The sequence below is a fragment of the Castor canadensis genome, chromosome 7 (genome assembly GCF_047511655.1).
Source record: "Castor canadensis chromosome 7, mCasCan1.hap1v2, whole genome shotgun sequence".
Lineage (NCBI taxonomy): Eukaryota > Metazoa > Chordata > Mammalia > Rodentia > Castoridae > Castor > Castor canadensis.
This window is the reverse complement of record NC_133392.1, coordinates 123,270,088-123,285,247: the sequence shown is the minus strand read 5'-3', so window position 1 is coordinate 123,285,247 and position 15,160 is coordinate 123,270,088. Positions and strand designations below refer to the sequence as shown.

At 36.7% G+C, this 15,160-nt stretch overlaps 1 protein-coding gene across 3 annotated transcripts in view; it reads right to left on the bottom strand.

The window, feature by feature from the left end:
* Faf1 (Fas associated factor 1) overlaps nucleotides 1-15,160 on the bottom strand; it is a 410,583-nt gene that overhangs the window by 33,205 nt on the left and 362,218 nt on the right. For all 3 annotated transcript variants that reach the window (XM_074080173.1, XM_074080176.1, XM_074080174.1), the window contains one exon: nucleotides 8,368-8,583. In XM_074080173.1, coding sequence (XP_073936274.1) covers nucleotides 8,368-8,583 — 216 coding nt within the window. The remainder of the gene's footprint in view (nucleotides 1-8,367; nucleotides 8,584-15,160) is intronic.

Genomic DNA, 15,160 nt, shown 5'->3' with positions numbered 1-15,160 from the left:
GAGCTAAATTAAGGCTTTTGACCTTAATTTAGGGACATTCTAGAAGGCCCTTAAAGAGTCTGTAAAGGAGGGATATTTAATTAGGCTTGAGATGTCAGCTAATGGGAAACATCAAATTAGAAATGACAGTTGATCTTCTTTGAGTTATGTTTATATGGATATATTATTATTATTATATACACCCAAAATTATACGAAATTCCTAGAAATCAGATATGCTATCAGTCAAAATTCAATTATTATGTTAAACTTATATGCCAGAGAAATAACCAAATTTTGTTATTATAATGTAAGCTCATCAGATCTTTAACCATGGCCATTTTAAGAACTGTTGCTTATAGTTAATTGCTTTACTCTTATTCTTTCTGAAGGAGAGTCATGGAAATGTCCCTGAAAAGTACAGAATAATTATGGATTTTTACAGCCTATTTTCAAAATTCATTTATTCACATGTGCGTATATTGTTTGGGTCATTTCTCCACCCTGCCCCCCTCCTCCTTCCTCTTTCCCCCACCCACTCGCTTCCAGGCAGAACCTATTCTGCCCTTTTCTCTAATTTTGTTGAAGAGTAGACATAAGGATAGCTATACAGAGAGATTGCTACCATTGCTTCCATGCACAAGTGTATTGATTCATCTCTACCTGACCTCTTCACTACTTCCTGGTCACCTTCCCAAATTGACCTCTGCCATTTTAAGGTTACTATATTAGCTCCTCTGTAGTGGGGACATCAAACACTTTCAAGTTTGGGGTTTCCTACCTATCTCCATTCCTTCCATATGTGCTCTCCCCTTAGTGTGTGACCCAAGTCCAACAACATTGCTTCATTTGCCCTAGATCTAAAGACTGCATATGAGGGAGAACATACAATTTTTGGCCTTCTGAGTCAGGCTAACCTTGCTCAGAAGGATGTTCTCCAGTTCCATCCATTTACTTGCAAATGATAAGATTTCATTCTCCTTCATGGCTAAGTAAAATTCCATCATGTATAGATATCACGTTTTCTTGATCCATCTGTCTGTAGTGGGGCATCTTGGTTGTTTCCATAACTTGGCTATTGTCAATAGTGTTGCAATAAACATGGGTGTGCAGGTATCTTTGGAGTAACCTGTGTTGCATTCCTTTGGGTGCATCCCCAGGAGTGGGATTGCTGGATATGGCAGATCTATGTTTAGATTTTTAAGAAGCCTCCACATTCTTTTCTAAAGTGGTTGCACCAGCTTGCATTCACACCAGCAGTGTACGAGGGTTCCTTTTTCCCCACATCCTTGCCAACACATGTTGTTTGTGGTGTTTTTGATGATGGCTATTCTAACAGGGGTGAGGTGGAATTTTAGTGGGGTTTTGATTTGCATTTCTTTTATGGCTAAAGATGGTGAGCATTTTTTCATGTGTTTTTTGGCCATTTGAATATCTTCTTTTAAGAAAGTTCTATTTAGTTCAGTTGCCCATTTCTTAATTGGTTCATTGATTTTGGGAGAGTTTAGTTTCTTAAGTTCCCTGTATATTCTGGTTATCAGTCCTTTGATATATAGCTGGCAAATATTTTCTCCCACTCTGTGGGTGGTCTCTTCAGTTTAGAGACCATTTCTTTTGTTGTGCAGAAGCTTTTTAATTTTATGAAGTCCCATTTGTCCATTTTTTTTTCTTAGATGCTGGGCTGCTGGGGTTCTACGGAGGAAGTCCTTGCCTATATCTATTACTTTCAGAGTATTTCTTGCTCCTTGTTGTACTAACTTCAGAGTTTCGGGTCTTAAGATCCTTGATCCATTTTGAGTTGATACTAGTAGAGGGTGATAGACATAGATCTAGTTTCAGTTTCTTGCAGATGGATAACCACTTTTCCTAGCAACATTTGTTGAAGAGGCTCTTTTCTCCATTGTATATTTTTGGCACCTTTGTCAAAAATGAGCTGGGTATAGTTGTGTGGATTCATATCTGGGTCCTCTATTCTGTTCCACTGGTCTTCATGTCTGTACAGCCTATTTTAAAAATCGGAAACACTTCCGGCTCTTTAATGTTCTGTTTTCAGATTTAAAGCACCTCCCCCCAACTATCTATAATATATTAACTTAGTACAAAGTATATCTTTGTAAATAGAACTGAAACATTTGCTTTTCCTACCTTTTTGATCCCTCAAAAGTTCAGAAACTACTTGTATTTTTATTTTATGGAAATAGTTATTTGCATAAGTTCAATAATACTCTGCTGTCTTTATAACAGTACACAGTTAGATATATCAGTTACATTACCAAGGCTTTGAGAATGTATATCAAATGAGAGGTTTTAAAAATTCGATTCAACACTCCTTCTTCACCAAAGGTTCCAGCAAAGGAAACTTAAACCTATGTGGTCAATTGTTATTCTTGAACTTACATAAATTATCAGGCCAATTTGATGAAGCTAAACCGATTCTGCAAGCAAATTAGTCTTTGATTACCTTAGTAAGAATGGAGGAGTGACTGTAGAAGGGAAAACTATGTATCAGAAGACAATCTACAGTGTACTATTGTTAGATGGTAGTAGCCCTGTTCATTGTTTTTGAGTTTGTGTTATCTGCCTATAGACTGGAGTGGATCTTGAATTGTAGCTTCTTCCAATATCTGACTATACCTTTCTAAGAACAAGAACTTCTTTGTTCCTGAAGCCCAAAAAGCTGAAACTGGACAACTCTGTATAAATTTCAAGGCTCAAGTCTCATGACTTGAGTGGGCCAAAATATGTTCACCAAGTCACCCATTCATAAGCAGAGACCTTCAAACTACAAACCAAGATGGTAAGTTGACAACTTCATGCTGCAAACTGTTTTACCCAAGCTGTTGGAATAAGATTACCTGCAATAATGAGAATGTTTGTCTCTCTTAATTTTTCCTTGTTTATGCCCATGTCTCCACTTGGCAAAATAATGCCATAATTAGAATATTATAATCATTAACTTCTGAAAGTAATTTGATGGAGCATTGAATCTATTATCTCAACTTCAAATCTTTACGTGACCTTAGGAATCTTTTAGTCTTCCTAGTAGGTAATTTTAGCAAAATCCGTTATGCAATGAATTTGTCATTCAAATTATACTAGAGGTTGCTTTTATAGAATAAGACTTTTACAGACTCACTTGTTCTCACTTACTGAAAAGGGAGGAATCTGTGAAGTTCCTGCCACTTCTTGTTGGACATAAATAAATACAGTTTTTGTAGAGACTCAGTTACAAAAAAATTAATGAACAAGCGATTTGGTTAAAATAAGTATACTCTTCATTTGGCTCATTCTTTGATCTACTCAATTTTGGCTGGTTTGGTTCATGGGGATCCTTGCTAGAGTATATTCTAAAGTTTGTGCATTATTCTCCTGATAATCTTAACAGCAGTCTCTCTGGTGTGCCATATTCTCTATAAAGTTTTAAGAGTTTGCATGTCATCATCCATAGATCAAATGGTCTCTCTTGGGCTGGAATGACAAAAACTCAAATAAATGTGTGACTATAAGGAAACCATAATCTACGAATGACTTGCAGAAACCAGAAACCTAAAATGATGGTTACAGAGTAGCACTAATGTCTTAAGTTATTTGATTATACCCATTCTCACATAGGAAAAGAGCTTTGGAATGAACACTAGGTCCCAAGAGACCAGAACAAACCAAAATGGAGTCACTCATGCTAAATGCCCCATATTCAAACTGAACCTTTAAGGAAGTAAATAGATCCCCAAACGATGTTTTTCCTGGAAACAGAACATTCTAGTGCACCTGAGTCAGCATAAAAGAAGTCTCTGTTTTAACCCTGACCAAAAATAATCTATTTAACCAATTGACTTTTTTCTTTTTATATTATTCTGTTTCCTTGTTCCCACCTTACAAAACCCACTAGTTTTGCTATTGTTCATTCTATTTTGTAGAATTGCAAATAAAAGACATTTAGATCAGTGACTAAATTTGTTGTTATTTTATCTTTTGACAGCACATGGACCACCAGTCCCTGGAGTTCACCCCTGCCATTCCCCATCTTCCCTTCTTAGTACTCTCTGAACATTTTATAAGTAGAATCAACTCATTTTCCATTATAGATGGAGCTTCCTCTGAGTGATAAACAAGAAAAACAGAGGAACCCGGAAGGTAAGAACTGTGTCATAAAGAATTAAGGAGGAAAGATGGAAAACAAGGGAGAGACGATAACAAGGGTAAAATAGGCTTTGGAAGTAGAAGAGGGATGGGAAAGGAACAGGAGAGAAAATAGAAGATAAGGCAGTGACATAGAACAGGAGGGTGGGGGATACTACTAACCTCATAAAAAGGTAGCATGAGTGATAGGTTTTTTTGGGAAAAGCCTCTATCTGTGCCACTATAGATCCAGATGGGAACCAGAGCAACTAATGTTGGGGTCAGTGTCATTGCTCAGCTTTTAGGACTCACTCCCAGGGCAATGTCCAGGTAGGGCAAATGATGCTTGTGTGGTTCTAACATTTACAAGAGGTAGAGCTTAATGACCTAAGCTCTAGAAGAAAATACTACTCCTTTTCCTGGTAACTGTTATTAACAAAATGAAAATAAACAAAAAATATACCAAGACAAATAACTCAAGGCTCCTAGCAATTTGACAATCAGCTTTTCTAGGGAAGGTCTGTGCCTGCTGCTATTTTGGTTATCCCACACTGCTCCGTTCAGTGAAGTATAATAGCCAGCAGACATTTAGTAAATAGTTAGACAGCTGGGAAATCTTAGCATGAGGTATTGTTTTGGTTGGGGCAGGCAGGGGCACAGAAGAACATTTAATAGGTCCTCTGCATTGTGGAAAAAAGGCTGAAGACACAATAAGACTCCTATAGTTAATCTTATATTATTTGTTATTAAAGAGGCAAGGTCTTAAGATGTGCTTTTTAACAGTCTTTAGTTTGGCTGTAATTTAAGATGACTTTTACAAATTAGATCCTAATCCTTGCAGACACAGATGGCTATTACAGAATAGCCTTGCAAAAACATTAGTTATTCAACTTGAAAGAGCATTCAGAGAAGGATGAAGTGCCATTAACTCTCACCCTACCTCTGGCTCAAGGAGGCCTAAAGAGTCCTGGGCTTTCTGGTCTTAGGAGTGGAATCTCGGTGGGCCTAGGGCATCTGTTCTGATTTAGAACAGCATTTCTACTTCACTACGGAACCAGAGTTTAGGGGAGCCTGAGGTTATTAACATTTGACAACAGTTACTGAATACTTACGTATGAGGCACCATGGTGGGAACTGCAGGGGAGATAAATTTGAACATGATATGAACTGCCTCTGTAAATCATTATAGAACAACAGGACATGTGCTACAAGAGAAGAATGTATAAACTGCAATGGTGCATAGGTAGGGAGCTTGGGAGAGAAGAGGGAGGGCTTCAGAGAGGGACTCACATTTAAGCTAGGCATTAAAAGATGACTTTGAACAGGCCAGGAATGATGGGAAAGGTGGACATTAAAGGAGAGAAGAGAGTATGCAAAAGCATGAGACTATCTGTGCCTTTAGTGAATAGCGAGAAATCTCCTATTGCTAATGGAAATAAGTAATGAGAGGCAGAATATAAGGTAAGAAAGGTAGGAATGGACCAGATTGTTAAGTTTTCAAAAGTATCTTAAGAAGTTTTCTTATACTTGTAATACTGGCTACTAAAGAGTTTTTAAGCAAGACAGTAAATGATCAGAGAGGGATTTTTGAAAAATCATTCTGCAGCAAATAATTTCACGTTGACCAAGGACCATTAAATAGACAAGTGATAGGTACTGGGAGGCTCCTGATTTCTCCTATATGAGAAAACTGCTCTGGTTTGTTTTCTATGGAAAACTGTGCCAAACTTGATATAAATTGATTTTGGAATGGGGACGGAGGTAAAAAAATAAGTTGGGTATAAACAAGACAATGGGAGAAGAGACTAATTGAACAGTTTTCTTCAAATGCACAACAAAGGGTGAGTAATGTAGAGCTAAATCAGGAGTGAATTTTCTTAAGGCTAAGTGATGGGCTTTCCATTTAGGGCTTGTCCATACTGACAGAAGAGTCAAAAACTTAGTCAGGAGAGCTCAAGGCAGGCCCAAGAGCTCTCTAGATTTTATATTGATTGCCTGCTTCTTTTCAGCAGCAATTTTTCAGTCTACATCTTTACCCTGTGGGCAGAGACTATTAATACTGAACAGAAAACCTAGCTTCTTTTAAAAAGTCCTCTCCCTTAATCCTGTACAAAAATCAGGTTTAAAAATTACTTTGAAACAAAATAAAATTTTATTTTAAAGATAGAAAATAAAGTTCTAATTTAAAGACCAGGAAGGTCCTTAGGTTGTCTTCAAATACTTTTACTTTACAGATGAGACCCAGAAGGGAAGTGACTTAAAATCAAGGATTAGGTAAGATTAATTTATCTCCTAAGTTCTTTATGTTCTCCAAGGTAAGCTGTTCATCACAGAAAGTAAAGTATCAGAGCCAGGATGATCCTGAATCCTTTAATAGTAACCTTTCTTCTTAATGTTCATGTATTTAGAGTTCAACTTCAGTGACAGAATTGAAGGTAGTTTCTTTCCTAGATATGTGGTTGAGAGAATGTCCATGCATCTTTGTGTGCTTTATATATGAATAAAGGGGAAGAGCTTGGAGCAGTAGATGGGCCCAGTGAGACAAGGACTAATGGCTACCATCTAGGGTCCACTACATAAGTGGCAGAATCCTCATCCTACTCAGAGGGGATTTATGGTTGGGTGGCAAAGTTAAAAATGTACTACTGACTGGTTTCTGACTATCTTGTAAATCAAACAACCAACGTGAAGGACGTTGATAAGCCTCAACCAAATTTTGATTTTGGTATGTTAGATGAAGTCCAGATTACTAGACTTGTATCACAATGGAATCAAAGATTATTAAGATTTACTATTTCAAGATGGCGACTAGAGGGAGGAAACAGAAAGTGTGCTTCCTAAAATAAAATCTTGGAGAGATGCTGGAGATACACCTTACAGGAAAAACCACCAAGAAGAGGCAAAACTCTGACTCCTCCACACCCCCAGCCTAGGCATAGCATCCCCACTCCATGTAAACCGAGAAACCAGGAGGGCTCCCGCGCTGCCAGAGGCCAGCTCCTACCGGCTCCAGAGACACAGACCACCAGGTGAGCTAAGCAGCACACAGTACTCCCACAGACAACCCTGGGCCAGATCAGCATAGCCCCCTGGACAGACTGACCCCCACCCAGGGAAAAAGAAAACAAACTGAATAGTAAACAACAAAGAGGGCCTTCCTTTCAGCCCTGCTCTAAACATGTTCCTGTTTCTGCAGGCTTCCTGTTTAAGCATAAGGACCATAAGTGAAGAGATTTACATCTCTAAAAATACAACTAGAGCCGGGCACTGGTGGCTCTTGCCTATAATCCTACCTACTCAGGAGTCAGAGATGAGGAGGATCACAATTCAAAGCCAGCCCCGGCAAATGGTTCACGAGACCATATCTTGAAAAACCCTTCACAAAAATAGGACTGGTTGAGTGGCTTTAGATGAAGGCCCTGAGTTCAAGCCCCAGTACCAAAAAAAGAAAAATATAGCTAGCTTTTCTTTGGCAGCCATAACACATTAATGTATATTTAGCTTAACTCAACATAACTTCTGCTAAAGGAATGTATTCTTATATATTCTTTTAAAATTTTGGTAACTACATTTTGTTCAGTTTCAGTATTTTGAGGTTTTCTTGAATATTATTTTTCAAATCTGAAAAACTTTTCACTTAGGTTCCCAATAAATATGGTGAGTGATAAAGGATTAAATATACAGCCTCTTGACTCCCTGAAGGGGAATGATAATCCACATTTCCTGGACACAAGATTTAATCAGCAATGAATCTACCTAACTGTAGATCAACATCTCTCTGTTGTATTCCAGAAATATGGACTGAAATACAGATATACAGTAATATAAATCATCATTCCTGACATCCCCGGTAGAAAGACTATCAAATCACAAAGTACTCTTTGTTTAGCATAACTCACTTTTAATAAACCTCTAATCATTGACCCTGATCTCATTATTAGCTGTCAAGCACAATTCTCAGGTATGCTGTTAGTAATACAAAGATGAAACCTCAGGAAAGCCTGTATGAAAGCTAGGATAGCTGAAACTGCTAGACATTAAAGAAGGAAGAAGATCCAGTATCTAATTTCTTACATAGGCTCCTGGACATGTCTGCTGGCCTAGGAAGCCATACCCTCTCCAAAACCTGAAGAGAGAATAGTATAAAGAACCAAAAGGGACTTTTGGATGTCTTTTAGTGACCTGTACCACTAAGTCACTAAGGGACTACTTTTTCCAGCCCTAACAATCGAGACAGGACACACTTCCTGAGATAGGCATGGGAACTTACATCTCTCCTAGGAAAGGTACTCAGCAACTTGAACTCATCCCATGGAAATCCTTTGGAAGCTACAAAATCGAAGACAATCTGGAGCTTATTGCTGGCCAGGAAACGGCGCTCCAGGAACTCGCCACTGGGGGTGCGGATGCGCAGTTTGCTGACAGGCTCAGCATTTTCTTCCTTTGGCTCTGGAGGCAGGGCTTGCTCTAAGGAGAGTCGGATGGCCTAAATAAGTAAAAAAACAGGTGTTAACCACTAACAACAGGTGTTGGCGAGGATGTGGGGAAAAATGAACCCTCTTATACTGCTGGTGGGAATGTAAACTAGTACAACCACTCTGGAAAAAAATTTGGAGGCTACTTAAAAATCTAAACATTGATCTACCATATGATCCAGCAATACCAGTCTTGGGGATATACCCAAAAGAATGTGACACAGGTTACTCCAGAGGCACCTGCACACCCATGTTTATTGCAGCACTATTCACAAACAGCCAAGATGCCCCACTACTGAGGAATGGATTAAGAAAATGTGGTATCTATACACAATGGAATTTTATGCAGCCATGAAGAAGAATGAAATGTTATCATTCGCTGGTAAATGGATGGAATTGGAGAACATCATTCTGAGTGAGGTTAGCCTGGCCCAAAAGACCAAAAATCATATGTTCTCTCTCATATGTGGACATTAGATCAACGGCAAACACAACAAGGGGATTGGACTTTGAGCACACAAGGGAGGAATAAGGATAGGTAAGACACCTAAAAAACTAGATAGCATTTGTTGCCCTCAATGCAGAGAAACTAAAGCAGATACTTTAAAGCAACTGAGGCCAATAGGAGAAGGGGACCAGGAACTAGAGAAAAGGTTAATTCGAGAAGAATTAACTTAGAAGGTAACACACATGTACAGGAAATCAATGCAAGTCAACTCCCTGTATAACTATCCTTACCTCAACTAGCAAAAACCCTTGGTCCTTCCTATTATTGCTTATACTCTCTCTTCAACAAAATTAGAGATAAGGGCAAAATAGTTTCTGCTGGGTAGCGAGGGGTAAGGGGTGGTTAGGGAGGGAGGTGGGGGTAAGGGTAGGTGGGGGGCAGGGGGGGAGAAATGACCGAAACATTGTATGCACATATGAATAAAATAAAAATTTAAAATAAAAAACCAAAAACCAAAAAAAAAAAAGAACAGTTGTTAAAATGTGAGACAGAGGGATTGTGGGGAGGGAGAGAGGGTGAGACTAGAAAAAAGTTACTGTTATCCAGAAACTAATCAAAAAGCACTGTTCCATTTATTAAGCTACAACAATAGAAATCATGTATTTCTCATTTTCTTAATATTATCCCAATAAAGATTAATTAAAATAAATCCTACCTTACAGACACACTATTAAATGAATAGGTAACTAAATTGAAAATAAACACTTTTGTTTTTAACTGAAAGGCTCAGATATTTGTGAGTGAGGAAATAGGTATCAAATATCCAATTGTTTTCTTTCTTGGAGACGAATTAAGACTATTAAGTAATCATAAAATAACACATATATTTTATTTGAGAAAACATGTTTATCAAGTAGAAATAACTAAAGACTCCATAAAGTGCTAGATAATTTGTTAATAGACAAAATGAGAAGATTGTCTGGAGTGATGAATTATACACTTAAAATGTCAATTTCTGTTACATATGTGTACTAAAACACACTTAAAATAACCAACAGAAGAGCAAAGTTTTCTCAGATATGAGTATGGATAAGAAATTAGTTAATTTCTGTGCCATTCAGGGGAATTTGGTTGGTTCTAATACTTAACTATTTTTAAGAAATAAGCAGGACAGAGAAACAAAATCTTTTTTTATGATGCTGAGGCTATTTTTCTTTCTGGAGGCATAGGGTATTATAGAATAACTAATATGATATATGTATAGTTCTCCATGTAGTGTCTGATGCATAATAACCTTCAGTGTACAGCTGCTTTTATTATAATGAAGAGAAGATCTATCAGAACTGGAGAAGACTGCAGTGGCCTAATAGCCCTACACTTCCATTTTTTAAAATACTGGGAAACTGAGATTCAAGATTGGAGAGATCATGAAATATAGTTCAAAAATCAGAAGAACAGTAAGTTAAGCAGACATGTTCACCTTTTTTTGCTTTATAGCATGAATGGAAGTTTATTCAACATTGGTCTTCTGGGTCATAATGAGTTTCAGGTGAGTATTTCCAAATATTAAACAATTTCAGTAACACTGACATACTTTAATAACTGAGTGAATGTGTATATATAAAAATTAAATGCCAGTTGTAGTATGTCTATTATAATATTCACTATACCATACCATACTTGTCTAGCATCTTGGTTTTCCAACTGACCTGCAAGCCATGTTATGGCATAGAAGTTTGTTTTATTTCTCATTACAAGTATAGAATAGAACAGAAAAGTACATGCTTAATATGTATTTGGTAACTGAAGAAATAACCTTAACATGCTAATAAGATGAGGAAAATATTAAAATTAATCTAGATTCACGATCAAGATATCATTTGAGTGTTTATTTATTCACTGATATTATTTGAGTATTTATATCCAATAATTAAAAAATCATTTTAACCATTTTTATTGGAGGTACTGAGATTTGAATTTAGACCCTCGTGCTTGCCACTTAAGCCACTCTGTCAACCTCCCCTTTTATTTTAAACCATTTAAAGTGTACAATTCAGTGGCATTAAGTATCACTATCTATTTCCAAAACTTTTTCATCACTCCAGATATTCTCCATTATTTTATGAGTATTTTAATAAAAGCATATATTTAAAGCTTTTTATAAAATTTGAATCCATATTATATCAAGCATCGTGACTTTTTGTTCAAAGTCATATATTCTATAATTGTTTTTAAACTTTTATTAAAGTATAACATATATAAAAAAGTACCTAAATCTTAAGTGTACAATTTGATAAATTTATAGGAAGGCAACATATCTGTAAAACTAGTATCCTGATCAAGTGTCTCAGAAGCATGTCCCCTTCCTGGGAGATACTTCAACTCAAAGCCGATTGCTACACTGATTTCTAACTGTGAAGTTTTAAAAACGTTAATCAAATGGTTAGGAATACAGGATTTTCAGTATGACAGACATAGATTTAAATCCTGGCCATAAAGCAATTAATAGTCCACATGTCCTTCAATTTTCTCATATAGAAATAAGGCCAATAACGTCTTCCTCACAAAGTCCTTCTATAAAATACAATAATATTTTTATGACATTTGGAAAGTGCTGATACATGGCTAGCATTTAACTAACCATGATCAGTGATTGTCATGCTATATGTTAACACTGTGAACAACAAGGGACACTTGTTGGTGTTATCAATATCATAATGATTACTCCTTAGTATCTACTTTAAATCTGAACTTAATTTGGAATTTCCTGTTTTCTCCCTTTGTTCTCTCTTTTATCCAGCCAAGCTGTTTGCTTTCTATTTTGACATTTCACTGCATAGTATAACAACAGATGCTACATTATTGTCTGAATTCAACTGATTATACTACAGAAGAATAAACAATGGTAGCTCATTACTCCATTCTTATGCAGACAATTGTCTGTCTCAATGTATACAATTTCTAGGGCTTTTCCACAAAATGAAAACAGACCTCAGATACCCCCCCATTAGTGGACCAATGTGGAAGACAATGAAGACAGATTAAGTAAATCAACAACCTTTGCATCTGAACATCCAACCATTTTACAAAAACAAAACAAAAAATTAGTAGCCCAGTTTCAAACATACTGGCTAAAACAAAGGCCCCAGGAAAGCAAACACTGTTGTAAAACAATGACATAAAGGACACCTACACTCAAATAACAGCCATAGTAAACACCATTGTTAAGCTTCAATTTGGTTTGTTCAACAAATATGTTTTTATTTGCATTATTTTAGGTTTGTGATAAAACAAGGAAACCTAGTATAGGAAGTATGAGCTGAGGTGGGCACGGTGTTGCATGCCTATAATACCAGTTACTCCAGAGGTGGAGGCAGAAGGATTGTTAAATTCAAGACCAGCTCAGAACAAAGTTAGTAAGACTCTATCTCAAAAACAAAGAATATAAACAAAAGGTCCAGGAGAATGGCTTAAATGGTAGCATGCATTAACATCTGAAAAAAGGGAAATAGAGACATTTTGTGAAGTGAAATTAGGCAGTGAAAACAAGATACCCATAAAAAAAATACGTCTCTACACAATTCCTCCTCTTCCTCCAGGAAGACCCTCCAGGTCTCATGCTTCCTAGGCAAGTACTCTATCATTTGAGCTACATCCTCGGCCCTTTTGTTTTCTTTCATTTTTATTCTTTTGGTAGTACTGGGGTTTGAACTCAGGACCTTGAACTTGCTAAGGAGGTCTCTACCACTTAGATCATGCCCCAGCCCTATTTTGTTTTTGAGATAGGGTCTCAATAACTTGTGGCCCTGGTTGCCCAACTTGTGATACTCCTGCATCCACCTCCCAAGTAGTTGGGAATCCAGGTATCCACCACCACATCTAGTACAATTTCATTTTTTAAAAGACAGGACAATATACTTTTACACCAATCTCTTGTAATAAGAGCCAATTTATGGACACATATACATATGTATATACGCACACATGCACACTCACACACACACACACAATTTTTTAGGTTTTTGTAAGTACACACCAATAACAGTTTATAGTTTATAGTGTTAAATAGGCTAAACCTAACATTTCTTTTCTTTTATTATATTATTGTTGTGCTGGAGTTACCATTTACAAAAGTTCTTACAATACATCATAGTTGAATTCACCCCCTCCATCATTCTCCTTTATCCCCTGTCCCCCTTTTCCTGGAATACTTTCAACATGTTCCACCTTTTCATTTTCATACATGAGTATATAATATTTGTACTACATTCAGTATCCTTCACTCTAATATTCATTAATTCATGAATTTTTTTTTTTTTTTGGTACCACTCCACCAGCCTTTTTTTAGTGATGGGTTTTTTCGAGATAGCCTGGCTTCAAATTGTGATCCTCCTGATCTCTGTCTCCTGAGCAGCTAGGATTATAGGTGTGAGCCACAGGATCCTGGCAAATTCATGAATTCCTACTTGATTACCTTCTTTATGTTAGGCATTGTTTAGATGATGGAAAAATAGCAGTGAATAATACAGATAAAAATTTCTGCTTAAGTGGAGCTTACATTGTGGAGGGAAGAAAGAGAATGAAATGCATATAGGAAAATACATACTTATTACATAGTGGTGAGGGCTATAGAAGTAGAGCAGAGAATGCTGGTGGAAGGGAGGGTACAATTTTAAATATTGTTAGCCTCAGTAAGCAAAAGCATAAAGGAAGAGGAAACCCTTTGAGCATTTACAGCAAGAAGTATTACAGACAAGAGACACAGTGAACACCAAGGCCCTAGTTTCTTGGGTTGATGGAGGAACAGCAAGGCAGCCAATGAGGTAGGACCATTCAAATAAGCAAGAGGAGACAGACAGGAGTTAAAGTTAGAGAGAAGACAAAGGAGGGAGTGATTTGATCATATATGGCCTTAAGAAAGACACTTAATGACTTTTTTCCTCCCATTTAAAAATTCAGGTATAATTTATATACAGTAAAATCCATCTTTTCTTTTTTTTGTGGTACTGGAGATTGAATGTACTCCATCACTGAGCTACATCTCCAAATCCTACAATTCTTACTTTTGATGAAGTCTTATTTAGAGACTTGTTACTTTAGGGAATATATTCTTTTTTCTCAGATCTAATAAATCTTTACCTAACTCAAGGTCATGAAGATTCTCTCTTATGTTTTCTTCTAGGATGTTACTCATTTTAGGTTTTATATTTAGGTCTGTGATCCATTTTGACTTAATTTTTGTTTGTGATGCAAGATATGGAGCAAAGGGCTTAATTTTTTTTCTTTCTTTTTTATTGTGCTGAGGATGCATTATGGCATTTATAAAAGTTCTTGCAATACATCATACTTGAATTCACCCTCTCCATCATTCTCTTTCATCTCTTCCCCCATTCCTGGAATAGTTTCAACAGGTATCACTTTTCCATTTACATACATATGTACACAGTATTTGCACTATATTCACCATCCTACACCCTCTTTCCCCACATCTTTGCTCCTCCCACTGGTACCATCCCCGCCTTCCACCCTCCTGTTATCCAATTTTGTAAAAGAAAAAAATGTCATTTTTGTTTGTTTAAGATAGCTTTACAGGGAGTTTCCTTGTGACATTATAACCCGAATTGGTTTATCTCCTCTACTTTTCTTCTTTCTACCTTAGTCCCCTTCTTATGGTGATTTCGATAGGCTTAAAAATTCAAAATTCATTCTTATATAGAGAGTATGTCAACCATATTCAACTTTTTAACTTTTAATCTACTTTCACTCTCACTCTCTTGTACATAATCTCCCTTAAGAGTAACCTGTTTCTCACAATATTGCTGTGTTTGTATTTGGTCTATATTCCACATATGAGAGAAAACACAGCTTTTGGCCTTCTGAACCTGGATAACTTCACTTAAGATGATGTTCTCCAGTTCCATCCATTTACCTGAGAAAGACAAAATTTCATTCTTCTTTGTGGCTGAGTAAAATTCCACTGTGAATAAATACCACATTTCTTAATCCACTTGTCAGTAGTGGGGCATCTTGTTCTTTGTGGCTGAGTAAAAAATTCCACTGTGAATAAATACCACATTTTCTTAATCCATTTGTCAGTAGTGGGACATCTTGGCTGTTTCCATAGCTTAGCTATTGTAAAT